Source organism: Symphodus melops (genome assembly GCF_947650265.1).
Source record: "Symphodus melops genome assembly, chromosome: 21".
Taxonomy (NCBI): domain Eukaryota; kingdom Metazoa; phylum Chordata; class Actinopteri; order Labriformes; family Labridae; genus Symphodus; species Symphodus melops.
Genome location: NC_136711.1, coordinates 8,598,273 through 8,615,263, shown reverse-complemented (window position 1 = coordinate 8,615,263; position 16,991 = coordinate 8,598,273). Strand labels below are relative to the sequence as shown.

At 40.1% G+C, this 16,991-nt stretch overlaps 1 protein-coding gene across 2 annotated transcripts in view; it reads left to right on the top strand.

The window, feature by feature from the left end:
* Positions 1-16,991, top strand: part of mpp2b (MAGUK p55 scaffold protein 2b) — a 46,939-nt gene that overhangs the window by 8,330 nt on the left and 21,618 nt on the right. The window contains exon 2 of one of the 2 annotated variants that reach the window (XM_079333880.1): positions 2,693-2,772. In XM_079333880.1, coding sequence (XP_079190006.1) covers positions 2,742-2,772 — 31 coding nt within the window. In that variant the 5' untranslated portion in view covers positions 2,693-2,741. Of the gene's footprint in view, positions 1-2,692; positions 2,773-6,399; positions 6,599-16,991 lie in introns of those variants that run through there. The other variant, XM_079333879.1, reaches the window with a different exon arrangement.

Below are 16,991 nucleotides of genomic sequence, written 5' to 3'. Positions count from 1 at the left end.
TACATAAAGGCCAGAGAGCACCTTAGATATAGAAGAGCAAAAACAAAGAGCAATATTCCAAAAGTATCGACCATTAGTCAGATTTCTCTGAGCTCAACGTGGGAATGTTGATCAAAATATGCATTCAAGCTCAATGTTTAAAGAGTAACTAAACTCTGGAGCACTTTTTTTTTTTTTTTTACCTGAAACTTGTGAACTTGAATTTAGTATTGTTGATCAATATCGGATCCAAATATTGACATTTGAGTACACAGTATTTATATTCTCTATATTGTGGTTGAAATATGTAAAGATACTGCCCTCTACGGGTTGAAACCTAGTTACTGAGAATGTTTCTATTGGCTGATCCAGAGGCGGTGACTTATGTGATGCCAGCTCTTTTCATCGTCCCCCATCCTCTCCTGCTCCTCCCTATCCTCCACACCGGCTGTGGAAGCACTTGCTGCCTGCGCTCGGTTCAAACTGATGTGGCTGTGGACGGTCACGGCCTACAAAGCCCTCCTCGACTTCAGATGACATATCTGTCACAAAAGGTGTCGTAGCTGATTCTGGGGTCGTTGCTTATGCCTCATAACCTAAAGCTAATCTTGCTAATCAGTTGAAATTCCAGAGTAGATGCATTTCAGCCCAAACTCTGAGCTGGATTTATCTTTTAAATCCAAAGCAGAATCAGCGTTTCTTCCTATGCCTGCCTGTTTATGCACATCCGAAAAGGAGAATAAAACTTCAAAGATGCAAAGTGTTGCTTACCAGTGGCCTCCAGGAACACTTTTGGGGACGCCATGTTCACAACTGGAGTCAGAGATAAGAAGGAAACACCAGAAACAAGTTCAACAGAAGTGGAAAAATGTTCCGCTTCCCTCAAGTCATCAGTGTGGCAACATTTTACCCTTGTGAGACTCCAAAATGTAACATCAATGTCTATGTTTTAAAAAAAAAAACTTCCTTGTTTAAAGGCCCTTATTCTGAAAAACACATTTCTACTGAGCTGTTTGCATGGCTAGGGAGACTGACTGTATTTTCTAGATAAGAGTCATGAAGAGGAAAAAACCATCTACAGGTACAGGTCACACCTGATGATAAGTCGCATTTATTTATAGATGTTTTTCACAAAATCTAACACGAAGAACAGACATTTAATCTGGACAGGCAAGCTACACAATAACAACAGGCTAAATAAATCCTTAACCAAATTAAATGATTAGTTTATTAGTTGTAAGAGAGAACTGTGATCCATGTGTTCAGTTAGCTGATGAAGTTTTACTGATATATGTAAGCCAGACACTTGCATGAACCTGTAGCATTGCTTAGTGCTTGTGCTTCATGTACGGAGGCCATGTTTCCAAAGCGGTCAGCCCAGGTTCGATAGGACCTTCCAGCATGCCAGCATGTCATTCCCACCTCTCTCTTGGCCCGATTTCTGTCTTTTTCACTGGCCTGTCTCTAAATTAAGTGTTCGAAATATCTTATTATAAAGAAGAATTTGCCAGCGGTTAGTAATGATGGCGCCCTCTGTGGCCACTTAGTGTAATTCCTTAAGTTCCAGAAGATTCTGGGAAGATGCTTTATCACCCCAATCTGGTCAACGAGGATGAGACCTATAAAATGATTTTTATTTTGCATCTATTCACACACACAGTGACCCTGTGATGTCATTGCTGGGTTAAGCCTCCACACTGGTTTCACGATGGATAGCTATTGTCATGGCAACCATGAATTAGCATCCTTGGATACCAGTGTCTCTCCCTCATCAGCTGCAGGGCTTTCTTCAACACCATTGTTGTTTAATCTCCCTTCTCCCTCCTCTTTCCTCTCCCTCCTTCACTTCTCTCCTCTCTCGTTCACTTCTCTCCTCTCTCGTTCACCACCACCATCTCTCTGTCATTCTCCCTCTCTTCTCTGTTTCCTCTTTTCTTTCTCTTTCCTTCAGTCTCCCTTCTATTTCTCCCCTCTTTCTCATTCTCTTTTTTCATTGATTTCCCACTTTTTCCCACTCCTCCACCTCCTCTCTCACTCTCTCTTTTTCCCAGTCCTCTTAAATGTCTCTTCCTCTGACCCTCACCACGCAGGCAGATCCTTCTTGTTTTCACCTCTCTTTCCGTTCACCGCACCTGTCTCAAATCCCTAATTGCTATTCACCACATGAACATATTCCGCCTCACCTGCGTAGCCAGGTGTCCATCTCAGAAAAATACACACTCAGTCTCCTTGCTTCCGTCTGTGCTGCCTGCTGCTTTACCTCCCTGCCTGTATTTAAACGGATCAATTAGAATCTAAAGGGATCCTCACTAAGCTAATGTTAGCTCCCCCTGCCCACTCACTCACCCAGCTCACTCAATCTTTCCAACTGTTGCTAATAGTATCTCCCCTCGAACGTGGCGGCTCAAACTGTTTGGCTGTTACTGGAGCAACCAGCTGTTCTATTTATAGACATTAACAAAGTTAGATCGCAGTTGTTGTGTGTGGGAGCTTGTTTGGACAACTTGGGAAGAATTATCTAAGTCCATTGACTTAGATGATGACAGAGCTACTCAATCTATTGTTGTTGTGAAAAATATGGCTTCTGCCCTGTTTTCCCTTCTTACTCTCTCAGTTGACTGACAACCAAGGAATCCAACTTTCATACAACCAATGAATACTTCATCAGTGTTTTTTTTTCCCTAACACCTCTCTCGTCTCTTTTTCTTTACAGTTCACCGAACAAGTTGTGTGGAGAACTCTGAGAGGAACCGAATTTGAAAATGCCCGTGGCAACATCCAGCTCTGACTCTGGTAAGTGGCACATTCCCACTCCAGCTTCCCCTACATGTGTGTCGGTGGCTGCGAGAGATATCCAGAGAAAGAGAGATAGTAAGCAGCCCGCGGTTACTCCAGCACTCAGGACATGTATCTCATCTCCAGAGTTCTAATGTGACTTAATGAGCTGGCTAATGGAGCGCTAAAACTCCAGCCAGATCAGTCATGCCTCCGAGGATTAGCTCTTGTATTATCTGCCGCCCTCCACTCGACACACATGCACGTTAAATATGCACTAGTGGCTGGTTTAACCAATGCACATGAGCACATGCGTACACATATCAGCCCCCTTTGTATGTGTTAAGCAAGTGTCTACTTATTGATTGACAATCATTGAAGACAATCACCGTTTGAGTATCTTGCATTGCAGTAACTCCAGGGGTGCGCTGGGTGCAGATCCCAGAGGACTCAACAAAAATCTCAGAGGGTGCAGGCGGTTTTACCGTTGCTGCGTGCGGGAGCGGGCAATCAAAAAAAAAAAAAAAAAAAATCACTGCAGGTCCTGGATCGTCCTTTTTATAGTTTGTGCTTACAATTGTAGAATCAACAAATGTAATGGGAAGGAAGTTGTTTTTTTTACAACACAAAGTAAGCATTCTCCCTGCACATACTCAACAAATCAGAAATGTGTCACACTTTAAAGTCAATAGCCATGCACGAGTAGGTGGACAACAACAGCAATGGCTGTCTCCTGAGTGCTGCTTGTGTTCCTCGCTCTGTTGACTTGACCAATGCACCATCATTTGATCAGCACAAAGTAAAGTGCGATTTGAACATTTTTACCCACGACATCTCTGGGGAAAGAAAAGTACGTGTCCATGTTTGTGTTTCATTTCAAAGTCGCATGACATCTCCTGGCCTGGCAAGTACACTGCCGCCTTATTAGCCGATGTTGAAGATCTGCGTGCACGTAGGTTGTTAATTATCAATAGGTTTGGAAAACGTCACCTGAACCTTGACATTTTTTGAAACGCAACCAAAAACTGAGGCCGTTTTCATTGGATAGTTTTTGTGTTCATGTAGCCTTAAGGTAGCAGGAAATAGCAGACTGAGTCAACATTTGTGTGAAAGTAAAAATCATCAGAAGTCCATCGAAAAGTGATGATGAATACATGCAGAGGGAGACAGCAGTGATTGTTAACATAGAATATATGTTTGTTTAGAAATGTTGTTTTTTCATCACGGTGATGATAAAATTAGGATTCTAGAGCTGCAGCTATCGAATATTTTAGTAATCGAGTATTCTATCGAATATCCCGTCGATTAATCAAGTAATCGAATAAATCATACTTTTGCTTAATTAAGGTTTCACTCGTCTTGGGTCGTCCCTACAAACCTGCTTCTTTGCAGTTACCATGGAAACGCCTGCTTGTTACAGCCAACCACCTCTGCTCTACAGCTGCTGATGATGCTCACCATATTACTGACAGGGTCCCAAATTCACTTTCTGATTCACTGGTCAAGGCGGCAGGTAGATGAAAAATACAGGCCAAACACGTTTTAATGGCTGAAATAGCAAATAGTGTTTTGTGTAGCCTACACATCTGTTACAGTACATTTAATTGAGAAAGCATTATGTTCTGTTGAATCAATCACAGAATCAATCATTATGTCAGATAAGGAAATTGAGAAACTTTAAATATATATTTGCTAAATTATTATTCCACAAACAAGTTCTGTCTTGATTTAGCTTTGAAGACATCAGACATTTTATATAATCAGCCTGTTTATTATTATAAGTGTATCTCTGTCTGCTCCTGCAGCGCGTGCATTCAGCGCGCTCACAGACTACAGAGACCATAGACGTGTCTATGACAGAGACTGTGAGGACGTTGCTATCGTTATGTTAGCTGCAAACACGGAGAGAGTGAACGGAGAAAATCCGACCGTTTGACCGGATCACGTGTTCCCGACTGGGTCGTATGGATCACGGATCAACTGTGTGCTGACTAAAAGTTAAAAGGGGCACGCCGCGCTCGCGTGTGCGTGTGTGTGTGTGTCATAGAGAGGAGCAGGTAGCTGCAGCTGCATTAAACGTGTCTTATACTCATACCAAAGTTTTGATGACGCAAAAAAAAAAAATTTGTAATCGAATTATTCGAGTTATTCGAAGAATCGATTCAGCTCTATAGGATTCACTACGTAGCCCTTCTTGGCATTAACATTGTTATTCTACATTTTAACCTTTTCCACAATTATTCCCATTTATTTGAAGGCTGATTGTTTTGATCACATTTTGATCAGGTTATTATTCTCATGACAGTTTTTGGTAATACAAAAGAAAACAGACTGCAGTGTAATGACTCAAAATAATAGCGACCTTTCCAAACAAAGCTTCATATTTAAAACTGAACCACAGGCCAAAAGACTAATCCCACAATCAAAGAATGTCACTGTTTATCCCCTAAAATAACAATAAAAATGATTTATACCCTCCTGCAAAAGTTTCCACATCACTTCTTGAATCCAGATCACATTTGGACTCAGATTGATGCTCTCTTTTTCTGGCTTTTTACCACCGATAATTTTTAGATATATAACTTGGGGCTGTTATCAAAGTAAAAAATGTCGCACTGTGACAGCAGTAGAATTATGTTTCCTGGTATGAATGCCAAAAAAAGGTGCCAGTATTAAACTCGATCATGGCGCACAGCCATCCTTACATGCATTTCCTCCTCTCTCATAGCTGCGAGCGCTCAATCCAGACTAATAAAAGATTGAAAAGCCTTGGGCCAGATGTCTGGGAAATTAAGAGCTTCAGTGTGTTTGTTAATAGATGTCCAAATCTAGAACTCACAAGCTTAATAGTATTTTGTGGTCTTGTCATAAATTGCATCAGGCAGCGGCAGAACAGAGGGAGAAAAATCAGTTCATGGGAGAGTTCAAATGTGCGTGGAGTTTCTTTTTTTCCCTAATGGACTGTCAGTCAGGTTTGATTTGTACACTAACCGAGGGGCCGAGGCTGGATGACTGGCATTTTTTGTAACACACAGTAAATGTTTTGCCAAATCTATTCATGTCCTATTTCCAGATATATAAAATAGCATTTTCAGGGTATTTCTGCAGGCTTTGAGAAGGGTAAAAGAGGGGTCAGGTTTGATTCTGAACACAAGATATTCTCCTATTGTGAAGTCATATAAGCATTTCTGTTTGTTTTTATAAACGGGGCACACAAACATAAACATCTAAATAACACACTTTGCATCCATAGCGAGGCTGCTGGGGTTGGTGCCTGTGTCTGTGACATCAGGAACAGACGGTTATCACTTCTATGTGTCAGCTCTTTTTGCACCTCCTCCTTGACCAATCCTTCTTCCAACAAGCCAACCTTCTGCTTCTCCTTTCACTGACTTAACCCCTGCAGGGAAAGCCCAAAGGAAAAAAAGCACCATGCCTCCCTCTCCTCCCTCCTCCTAGTGAGAGCATCATACTTCCCTCCCTCTTTTTCCCGCTCCACTCAACCTCCCCCACTTCCCCTTTGCTCATGCACACACCACCCTCTCTCATCTCCATTCATTCATGCGCGAGGAGGAGCCGCTCAGCCAGGCAGAGCTTATACACATTCACGTCAAGAGCAGGTGAAGAGGGAGGAGAGAGCGAGGAGCTGCTTTGGCAGTAAGAGGAGGGAATCAGGGAGAGAGAAAAGGGAGGTCCCTCAGTCTCCTTCAGATACAGTACTGGGTGTGTTACTGTACAGAGGGGTTATTTACCATGGCGGGCGGCATGTTTAGAAGACTTTCCCTGGAGGAGGGAGACTCGACCAACTCCCTGGAGGGCCTGGAAATCAAGCTGGGGGGAGAAGGTAAGAACACGAGAGTCCCTCCCTGATGGGTGCGTGAGGGATGCAGGTTGGTTTGTAAAACAGATGAGTTCTCCAGCTGTGTGTGTGTTTTTTTTTTTGTCTTTGCAAAATGAGAAGGTGCCAATATGCTTATGCACATGCCGGCAGCAGGTTGAGGGCTAGTTGGCGTTATAAATTCGCATTGCACCTGCTCCCGACGCGCTGGTCCAAACCTCTAGAGTGTGATGAAGATGAGCAGAGACAGATTAGGTCCCTGGGCAGCGTGTGATCTGCAGGAATCTGAGGCAAGACGAGCAGACAGTGAGGAATAAAGATAGGAAAGTGCAATGCAAACATGCCAACATTTTTGGTTATGTGATTTTAATTTTAAAAATCCTTAGCCTATACCGAGAAGAATGCACTTAAAGATAGTAAAGAGAACAAAAAATGCCAACGCGTGATGCTTGAAACACCCAGTGGAAAAGGAAGTATTTGCGGTTCAGTGATGATCTTGGGATAATGTTTGCTATAACAGCGTGGAGTGGGAAGCACCATACATCCTATCCATATTTCATGGAAGTTCATTAATATTACATGTGGTTGCATACTACAGTAATATCTTCTGAGAGTGAGTCCATATCTATTTATGTACCACGCCGATGCACTTGTGTGCACCTATTTGATGTTGTCTTGTTTAATAAGTCAGCGTTACAAGAATCATTACATCATTGACTGTCTCCTGCATGTCATGTAGTGCAGCATGTTGTGAGATAGCTGCTGTGTAACGCAGCCTGACAAGACATGGGTGACAGTCATGATGAATCACATTTTCTGTCAAAGCGTTTGCATCCCGTCTAGCAGTTCATATGAGAGAGAGAGAGAGAGAGAGAGAGAGGGAGAAAGAGGAGAGGATAAGGATAGAGAGACCTCCTGTGCATTGTGCATTCATGGGGAGTAGGTAGGGGGTCATTCATATGCAGCAGTGTTCAGATTAGAGACAGCACGCTTGCAAGTGTCAGACTCACAACCTTCAAATATTTCTCTCACTTTCACCTCTCTCTCCCTCTCTACACACACACTCCCCACCTAACCCCTCTTACTATCAGAGGAATATTCTGTTCTAATGAAGCAGTGTTCAAACACACATGATGGATCATTGAGTGGAGCATGCTGGTAGGATTACGCTGTCGAAGATAATCGCCAGGTTTCAACAGAATGGGACAATTTAATTCAGTACGGCTGAGCGTTTCAGATAATGCGCTGACACTGGCAATTATTTCATCCCTATCACACCCCGACCGCACTTTGTTTGCTTTTTCATTAACTGCTGCAGGGAGAACATACATCCAATCAAAGTTGAAATGTTTGGCCGCAACTATGATCAACTTTTTCCTGTTAGTTTACTCCTGAAAAACTCAGTTAAAAATGTCTCTCTCCAAAAAAAGTCTGTGTGGGATGTAATTGGAGCTACTGTCCATTTACAAAATGTCAACAAATATCCCAAGTGTTGTCTCCAGTGGTGACCTTCAGCCGGCTAATAAGGGGATCCAGCCTGCGTCCGTGTTATGCCACTTTGGAACTAGCATCGTCATGGCTCTGTGGTGGCTTAATTGGCATCCCTCTCATTGGCCACCAAAGAGAGAGGCGGTCGGGGGTCACAGTTTATTTCTGGAAATGTTTCCATTTTATGAGACAGTTATGGACACTGTTCTAACTTTCAACTTTGGCAAATTTAAGTAGGATGTAAGTTAGCATCCTAACAGAGTAGAGCTCCATCTGCTGAAGAATTGGAGCGTAACATAGTCTGACAGCATCCACACAATGCAAAACTACAGCTGCTGCTGGAACACAAACTCATTATTCTACAGTTTTTATTCAGTCTTTTTAGAATGAAATGTGGATGCTGCTATTAATGGATTTTCCGTGGTTTAGTGGAAACCTTTTTTCTTTTTTTTTTCTTCCAGCTTTGGTGGTAATATCAGTAACAACAAATGAAACACAAGGACACAAGGATGTAATTGATTTTTCATTTTAAACCTTGAAAGTCTAACATAATAACATAAAGAAATTGATACCATATTTACTACATCGCTTACAATTTCGAGGGCATACCACCATTTTACCATAACAACGGATAGCCTTGACAAGTTATCTGAAGAAAAGGTTAAGTTGTGCATCGCTGTTTCTTGATTAAATATGCAGTAAATAATGAATAAACCTTTATGTGCTGTATTTGTCCTTCCAAAAGTTACCTTAATAATGAGGGGACCTTGTTTGGAGGAGGGTCCACTAATACTAATACTACTACTATAATAGAACCAAAACAGTGAAAGCTAAGGATCAACAGGTTCTGGATTTCTGACATCTTTTAGATTTGGAGATGTATTAATGGCCCATGAAAATCCCTGGTACACCCACATCCACAGTAGAGTGTTTTAAACTGTGTTGGCTGATAGCATTTCTCTCAGGGCTGTGTGGGTGTGAACACTCTGTAGATGATTGGCGCTCACTCTCACACTGCTGTTAGCTTTATTGATCCTATTAGGCTCAGACTACAGATTTACAAATCAGGCTGCAACACGCACAAGGAGAGACCAAACAGATATGATTTCAATTTAATCTAAAAAAATGCCATCATTATAATATATAGAATTATGGCCCATCATTCACTGTGACACATTATTTTTATGAACCTGTTTTCCAGAAGCGGATACTGCATCAAGTGATCTCAGAGAAAAGATTTGAAGCTTCTGTTAAACCTCAGAAGGTTTAACATGTCTTGATGAGAAAATGTTTTGAGAGACTCATTCAACATGGGTTGTGTTTTTTTTATCTCGAGACAACTGGAGTGAAGATTACACCTGTTGGTTTTCTGCCAGGAGTAGCATGCTAGCTTAAATGTGCCTCAGAGCAGCTAGAAAGTATTTACCAATAAATTTTGACAAAGTCTCAGCATCTTTAATGACAGAATTACAGATAATTTAGGACCAGAATCAAACCATTTATGGTTACAATGTACCTGCAATGCAGCCTCGCAGTCAGAAACCTCATCGTAATGTGTAGGCTGAAACTGTTCGTATGTGTTACGTTAACACCCACCGAACTTTTATTCTCTTTACTCTTCACTCTTGAGTAGATTTATATTTATATTCAGCACAGCTCTCTCATTACACATGTTTTACTTGTTTCCTAAATCCTTTAAATTTTAAAACATTGTATTATACATTGTAATTGCTTCTTATATGTTATTTATTTATTTATTTATTTTTGATATTTTTGCTTTATTTACTTGGTTTGGTTGGGGTTTGAACTCTTTAATAGGCTAAAGACCGGCTCTGCAAACCCTTCTTTCTCATCCTTTGGATCGCAAATCTGAGCAACCAAGTCAGAAAATCAGTGAATCATAGCTTTTTAGTTTGATTGCAGTTGATTAAAAGACAAAATCAGGAAGTGCCAAAGAAGTGATTTTTTTACTATAAGTTTTTTACATATAGTATTAAAGAAAAAATACCCATACATTGGAATTACGATCAATAAAAGGACCCACGTGTGTGTGTTACTTAATTAAAAAAAAAACCCTATCCCACTAAGAAGGCAGTTTGTTTAGACTGTTTCAAATAAAAAGCTGCATTGTGATCAGCTTCAACAATCCCTAACCTGAACAGAGGATTCACAAGCTGAAACACCTGTGGGGCTGCATTGGATCACAATATCTAAATTATAGTCTTACCTGTCTTACTGTATTCTCAAATTTTCATCTGTCCAATATATATAGAAATGCTGTTTTCTGCATTATACATTATACAGTACTAACTCGATGGGGAAAGCTGCTTGATTGAAAGTACACACACACACACACACACACACACACACACAGATTAACCACACGAGCACATTACACATCACACAGTGGACCTGCCCACACATGCTTCACACAATGTTCACTTGTCAGGATGAGCCTGCTCATTGTTTCAGTGATGCTCTTTGCAACAGCATCAGTTATATTGAGTCCATCAAACAGAGCTATATTCACTTGTGTTAATTCTTGTGTTCTGTACATTATCTGACCAGTTGCACTCTGCAAGGACATCAACATGGAAAAAAATCCCTTTACACAATAAGATCAACTTAATAACACAACTCAGTTATAAATGATTTTTCAGTTCTGAGGGTACACAAGGGAATTTCCTCCATTCAGTATTATCTCTAAGACATTCATGTTCCTCTACCTGAGGGATTGATAGTAATTATATTTGCTGGAGAGCAGGGAGCCGAATCAAATCTAACAGCAACCTTAAAGTATTTAATAAAGTCTGTCAAGGCCCGAGAGTATTTTATTACATAGAGGTGACTTTGGCAATCTGAAATAGTTTTCAATATGTTCCTTTCGGTAGTTTTAATAGTGCGGCAGTGAAATAAGGCAGTGGTAACTTCCAACAGCGTGACCATGAAACAATGAGAATACCAATGAGTGTTTGATGAGAAGACCGACCCGAAATCCGTTTGTGTTTTCACAGTACCAAGCCGGTGTTAGTACAGCAGAATCAGTGTGCACACTGAAAAGCTTCACACTGACCTTAAACTTTGCATGCACCCTGCAGGTCTTTTTTGGGGGGGGGACATTATCATTCTGACAAGTGACATGAAGCAGGGTTTAGCCAAGATGATTCAGAGACTTGCTTTTCTTAATGATGCTCCTCAAAATGTTCACTGCTTTGTGCACTGATCATTGTAAACAACAGAAACTGATTGAGACTCCCGAGTCAGTTTGGCATCACAGATGTTTCAGCTAATAAACGCTCAAACTGTCACTCACAACACTCGAATAAGTCTGAGCATCTAGTTACTTTTTATGGACTTCACGAGTTTGACGGATTCAGCCATAACTTAATGATGAGGCTGTGATGTGTGTCTGTTTTTTTCCTGCTGTCCTTCCTTTATATTAAAGCTTCATCTTTGTTGCTTTTTAACTGGTTGATTTTTTTATTTTTTTTTGTTTGATGTTTTATTCTCTCTTTTTCTCTTAGGTGATACTCTTGCTCATCTTGTTTAACACAAGTTGTCATTCAGATTTTCTGAATGTGTCAGTTGATTAAAGTCAAATGTGGGGTAATGCAAAGAACAGAAGTGTGTTGTGAAATGAAATTTGAGGAGAGAGCAAACAAGATGCAGTGACTAAGCACATCAACGAGAATAAAGGGATTTGATTTTAAAATAGCATCAATGAGTATCCAGACAGCGTCTGACTTCCAAACTACACATTTATTGTCTAAGAATCTAGATGATTGCATGAGAGGAGCACACAGCGTGCTGCAGGGGAACGAGGAGTCAACAACTCTCAATGGTTGCATCAGCCGTGAGTATTATTCTAGGACGAAAATAAATCTATTGCATACTAATTTTTTTTTTTTTTTTAAACGATGCTATTCTGTTGATATATCATATTAGAGAACTTATTTCATGCTATGAAAGAATTACTTGGTTGTGGAAAAGCTTCGGAGAATGATCACCTAAATCTGCAGCTTTTCTTTTCTTCAAGGAGCTAAGCAGTAATTTTCAGCATGTAACATTATTGCTTCGGTTAAGTCTCACTTCACTCACTTGTGTTATATTCGCTCAGAGCCGTGATCTGTTTTCAGTGAAAAACCCTCCCGTTAGATACCGTTCAGCGTGAAACAACAGACACAGCTAGCAGCGACTGAGCTCCACCTGTGGAGCTTGTGAAAACCAAAACAAACAAGTAATGTGCTGCTTTATATCCTGCCTATGACCTGTTTATTTGTTTTGATTTTACCTGAATGATTTTTCTTGGTAAACCTGTGTCGGTGTTCAAAATGATTTGTTTATCTAAAGGTTTATCTTCCTAAATACATTTCTACTTCCAGCTATTCGAAATAGAACGAGTTAGCTTGGATGCTGTCCCCTGAGTTTAAAAACCCAGTGTGAATGTACAAATAAAAACACATCCCCCACATGTTGTTCTCCATGCCCCCGCCCCCCTCAGCTCCCTCAGCTCCATCTTCTCCCTCTTCTCCATGTCCCTAATCGCTGCTCCGTGGCAACCGAACAATCTGCTGTCTGAGAGGTTCACGTTCCACTGCGTAGCTCCGACCACACACAAAAGCCGCCCAGATTGTGTGTCTGCCTCTGTGACATTCACTTTAATTGTTGCTCTTCTTAGAGGTGAAGATGCTCTCAGATGAAACTTTCCGAGACAAAAGCATCCTTAATTGGAGTTTAAATTATAAAACATGTCCTCTGCTGCCATAGTGTCAAGGAAGCTGTTATCTTTGTTGAGAGGCGGTGCAAGAGGCCAACACAGTGCTCTAATATTACTTAGATTTTACCTGAAGCTTTTCTCACTGATCTGAATAAAGCCAAAATGAATCACATTGTCAGTTGTGTGCACAGTCTCAGTCTCTGGAGAACTTTTTTTGTCTACATGTTTTCATCTACTCTCCTCTTAAATCCCCACATCCAAGAAAAAAAGAAGTATGTATTAAAGGGCTTAACGTCTTTCAGCATTTCACTGAAAGAGCAGGTTTCCGAAGAGAACATGACGACCATGTACAGTAGCTAGTTCTGGCTTTCTTTGCCCCTTTTTCTGTGCTCTGAAACCCTCATCTGCTAAATGGAGTCCTCTAATGGTATCAAGTTTCCGTCTGCTGTAAAGAGGATTTAGAATCACTGGAGCGAGAAATGACTTTCGCCTGAGTTCTCACCTGTAGCGGCACAGAGGGTGGAAAAAAACAGAGTTTATTATTACACAAATGTCTTCATTTAACTTTGAAGCTAATATGAGACATGAGCAAAAAAACGTTCTGTTAATTAAAAAAAGAGAAAGACATTTAATCCTGGATTTGCAGTATTGCGATTTATAGAAAGGATAACATAGTCCATAAAAAAGAAAGCTATTTCCAAAATAGAATTGTGTAACAGCAATAACCAATATACCTGAAGCTGGACTTAAGACCCCTTCATGTGATATCTAGGAACCAATAAGCTATGCCTCATGGGAAAGATTTCCCAACTTCTTTGTAATTTCCATTTAGCAGGCACTAAGTGTTAAATGACTTCCAGCAAAGACTTCCTCCATGTGCTGAACAAGTCCTATTGGCAAATTGAGGAGTGACTGTGTTCAGATAAAAATGAAAGCAGAGATGTGAAATAACAGTCATTCCTTAGTTTATTAAATCCCCTGAAGTAAAAGCTGTTAGTCTTCTCTGGTGAGTCTCGGCTTCACTATGAAAAGTTAGTCACGTACAGACTTGCCTCTGGCTTACTTCAGCGGTCTGAGTTGGGAAAAAAAACAGTTTCCTTGTGATTCACTTGAATTAAACAGGTCTTAAGTTTGCCAAAACAACATTGTGATGCAGGTTTGTAAAAGTAAAAATCCAAGCTTTTCCAGGTCTGTGCTTAAGATGGGAGAAGAAGACAATTTTCTAAACGCTTGTTTGTTGAATTGAGGTCAGAGGGATCCTTTCTGATGCATTTCAGGGAGTCAGGAGATTTAAAAGGTGATTGGCTTCAGCGTCAGATTGCTCGCTCAAGTTAAAATTTGTTTTGTCGAATGGATTGTTAGCAACTCTTGAATCCAGAAATCTGTTTTCAGATCACTGCATTGTCATTACAGCGGATTGCTCACCTGCTTTGTTTTGCATAGAGACGTTTTTTCCTGCATAAATCAAGGCTGCTGATACCTGATTGATCAATATGACTCAAACAGAAGTCGGAATACTTCCCATACTAAAATCCAGACCTCAGAGTAGAGTTTACAAATCTATGTTGAATCTGAAGATGGTGATTACCTCTTTAGTATGTGACCTTTTGACCTGCAGGACTCTTCTTGTTTTCAAGTGAAAACACGGGAAGCGACGCTATTTATCTCTATATAATAGCAGAAGGGCACAAAGGTCCATGAAGGAGGACAAGTAGGATGTTTAATAATCCGCATGAATTATAAAGGACCCCTGGCACACGATGTTGGAAAAATGGCCATTGTTCTCCTGTGTCTTTTACACCTTTCATGATCCTTCTTTTTCTTCCAAGCAATGACCACATCAGAGAACATCCATGTGTGAGTCCAGGCAGCTCCTTTTTCCCTGATGCATTGCGCGCACCTTTAAATTTATAAGGATTGAAAGGTCCGATTTGGGCTATAGCAAAAGGAGAGAGGGAAAGTTTTCCTCTAAGTTTATATAAATAGTAGAGCTGTCAGGCGATTAAAAAAATTAATCTAATAAATTACAGGATTTGTAATTAATCTGATAATCACATTTTAATCTCATATCTGCTTGAGGTCCCCAATAAAGAATTCAAATTTCATGACATTACAAAATTGTAGTGCACGACTAATCAAATGAATATACTTAAGAGAAGATTTGAATAAAACGTTTTTATTGAAAATAAGTTATTTTCATAATATGACATTTCAATTCATATGCCCTTTAATCTTATAATTATGACTTTTATTAAAATTGTTCAAATCTTATGATTTGATAATCATCATTTGATACGTTTTTTTTGCATTATCATAATTATTTTTTATCTATTTTATATATATTATATTTTATACATTATATTTTTTAATATAATTATTATTTTTTTAATTAATTAACAATGCCCTGTCTCTTTTCTTTCCTCAAGTCTTTCATCGGGGAAATGTAGAGCCTGAGTCTTTGCAAACACCCAGTTCCCCGGTTGCTCCGGTTTGGGTTTTGGTCCCGGCTGCTGTCTGTCCTGCTGCGCGCTGTCTCCGCCCTCTTCACTTTATAAATGAACCCAGCTCAATCCTCTAGCAGAGTTTGCGCTGCTCATGAGGTGCTGAAGAGACGCAACATTTTCACCTCAGTCTTGCTTTGTTTGGTTTGGTACACGTACAGACAAGCTAACATTGGGAAAAGTGCCGATGTGGCAACAACACCGGTGTACAGTTGCAGTGATTAAAGAGAATTATGCAGGACCTGTAAGCCGAGCCTGCTGCTGTGATATTCTCTGCCAGGCTCAAATCTGGCAACTCTCCTGCTGGAGCAGAGCTGCTGTTCAAGGGAAAATAGAAGACAAGACTTCACTGCGGAAGATTTGTGTAATTATTTATTTGATTTACTTATCAAATCATTCAGACAGAAGGCGGAAGGACTGTTATCATCGTGGTCATCTTCCCCTGGCCTTCTCTGTCTTCTAATCTTTTTCTCCGTATTGAAGCGACGAGGAGTATAAATTCTTGTCTTCAAGATTTACTGATACAACTTAAACACCATAAAAGAAGACCAAAATAGTTTTCCCTTCAGTCTGAAAATATCTATTACCTCATCACTTCTGTTTTAGCATCCTAACAGAATAGAGCTCCATCTGCTGAGGAATTGGAGCACAAAAAAAAACAGCATCCTAAAACTCATAAAACACACACCATGTGCTGCTGTTAACTCCAGCTGCTGGATCATAAACTTATTCCACAGCAACAATATCACAGGCATTTAAGTTGGCTAGGGGTCATAGAGTTGGTTAGTCTCTTTATTTGTTAGATTTTTACACATTAAGCTGGGGGGGGGAAAAAGGTCCACCTTAGTTGATTGTCCATTAAGTTTTAAGAAGTTTTTCTTTGAAGTAGACGAGTAGGATTTAAAAGAGATGTATTTGCATGTCAACTGTAAAACAGTGAACCTACAAAAGGTGATAATTAAAAGAGCATCCAGTCCAGAAAACAGAAGGGGAAATAGAACTGAGCCTTTAGTAACCCCACAGATAAGGGCAGTCGAGGAGTAAAATATGTTGTCCTTGGCTGACTATTTAACTTATAATGACTTGAATAGATTTAGAGCTCGCCTCTGAATGCCTGCTCAACGTTCAAGCTTGTTGATGAGCAGGTTGGGTTGACCCTCCCAAAGGCGGCACCAAAATGAGAACGTTTTACAATTGCACCGTCCAAATGAACTGAATTGAGTTTGTTGGTTAATGACTTTTTCCAGGATTTGGATAAAAAGGGAACCCTTCATTTTTAAATTAAATGTTATTATCTAGATAAGGATAAACCAAGACTAAACTGAACTAACATCCTGGTTGTTTTAACTAAAACTAAACATAACTAAACCTAAACACTAACTATACAGTATACTGAACTAAACAACATTTAAGTATTTCCTTTATCTTGTAGCCAAGATGTTTGTATTTAGCTAAAAACACTGCTGTGATTTAGAATGACTTCAATGAGCTGCTGGCATGACTATGATCTCTTAATATTTATTGGCTTTTGTGTAATTGATTACCATGAATGCATGGCTAACTTTAACACTGGGACTGGACCAACTTCATGCACATGGGACTCGTTATTTCTAAGTATAACTTGGCTCTTACAGTGAAGCTCAGCTGAATGGAATGCACAGGATAAAGCAAACACAACGTTTTTATAACTGTC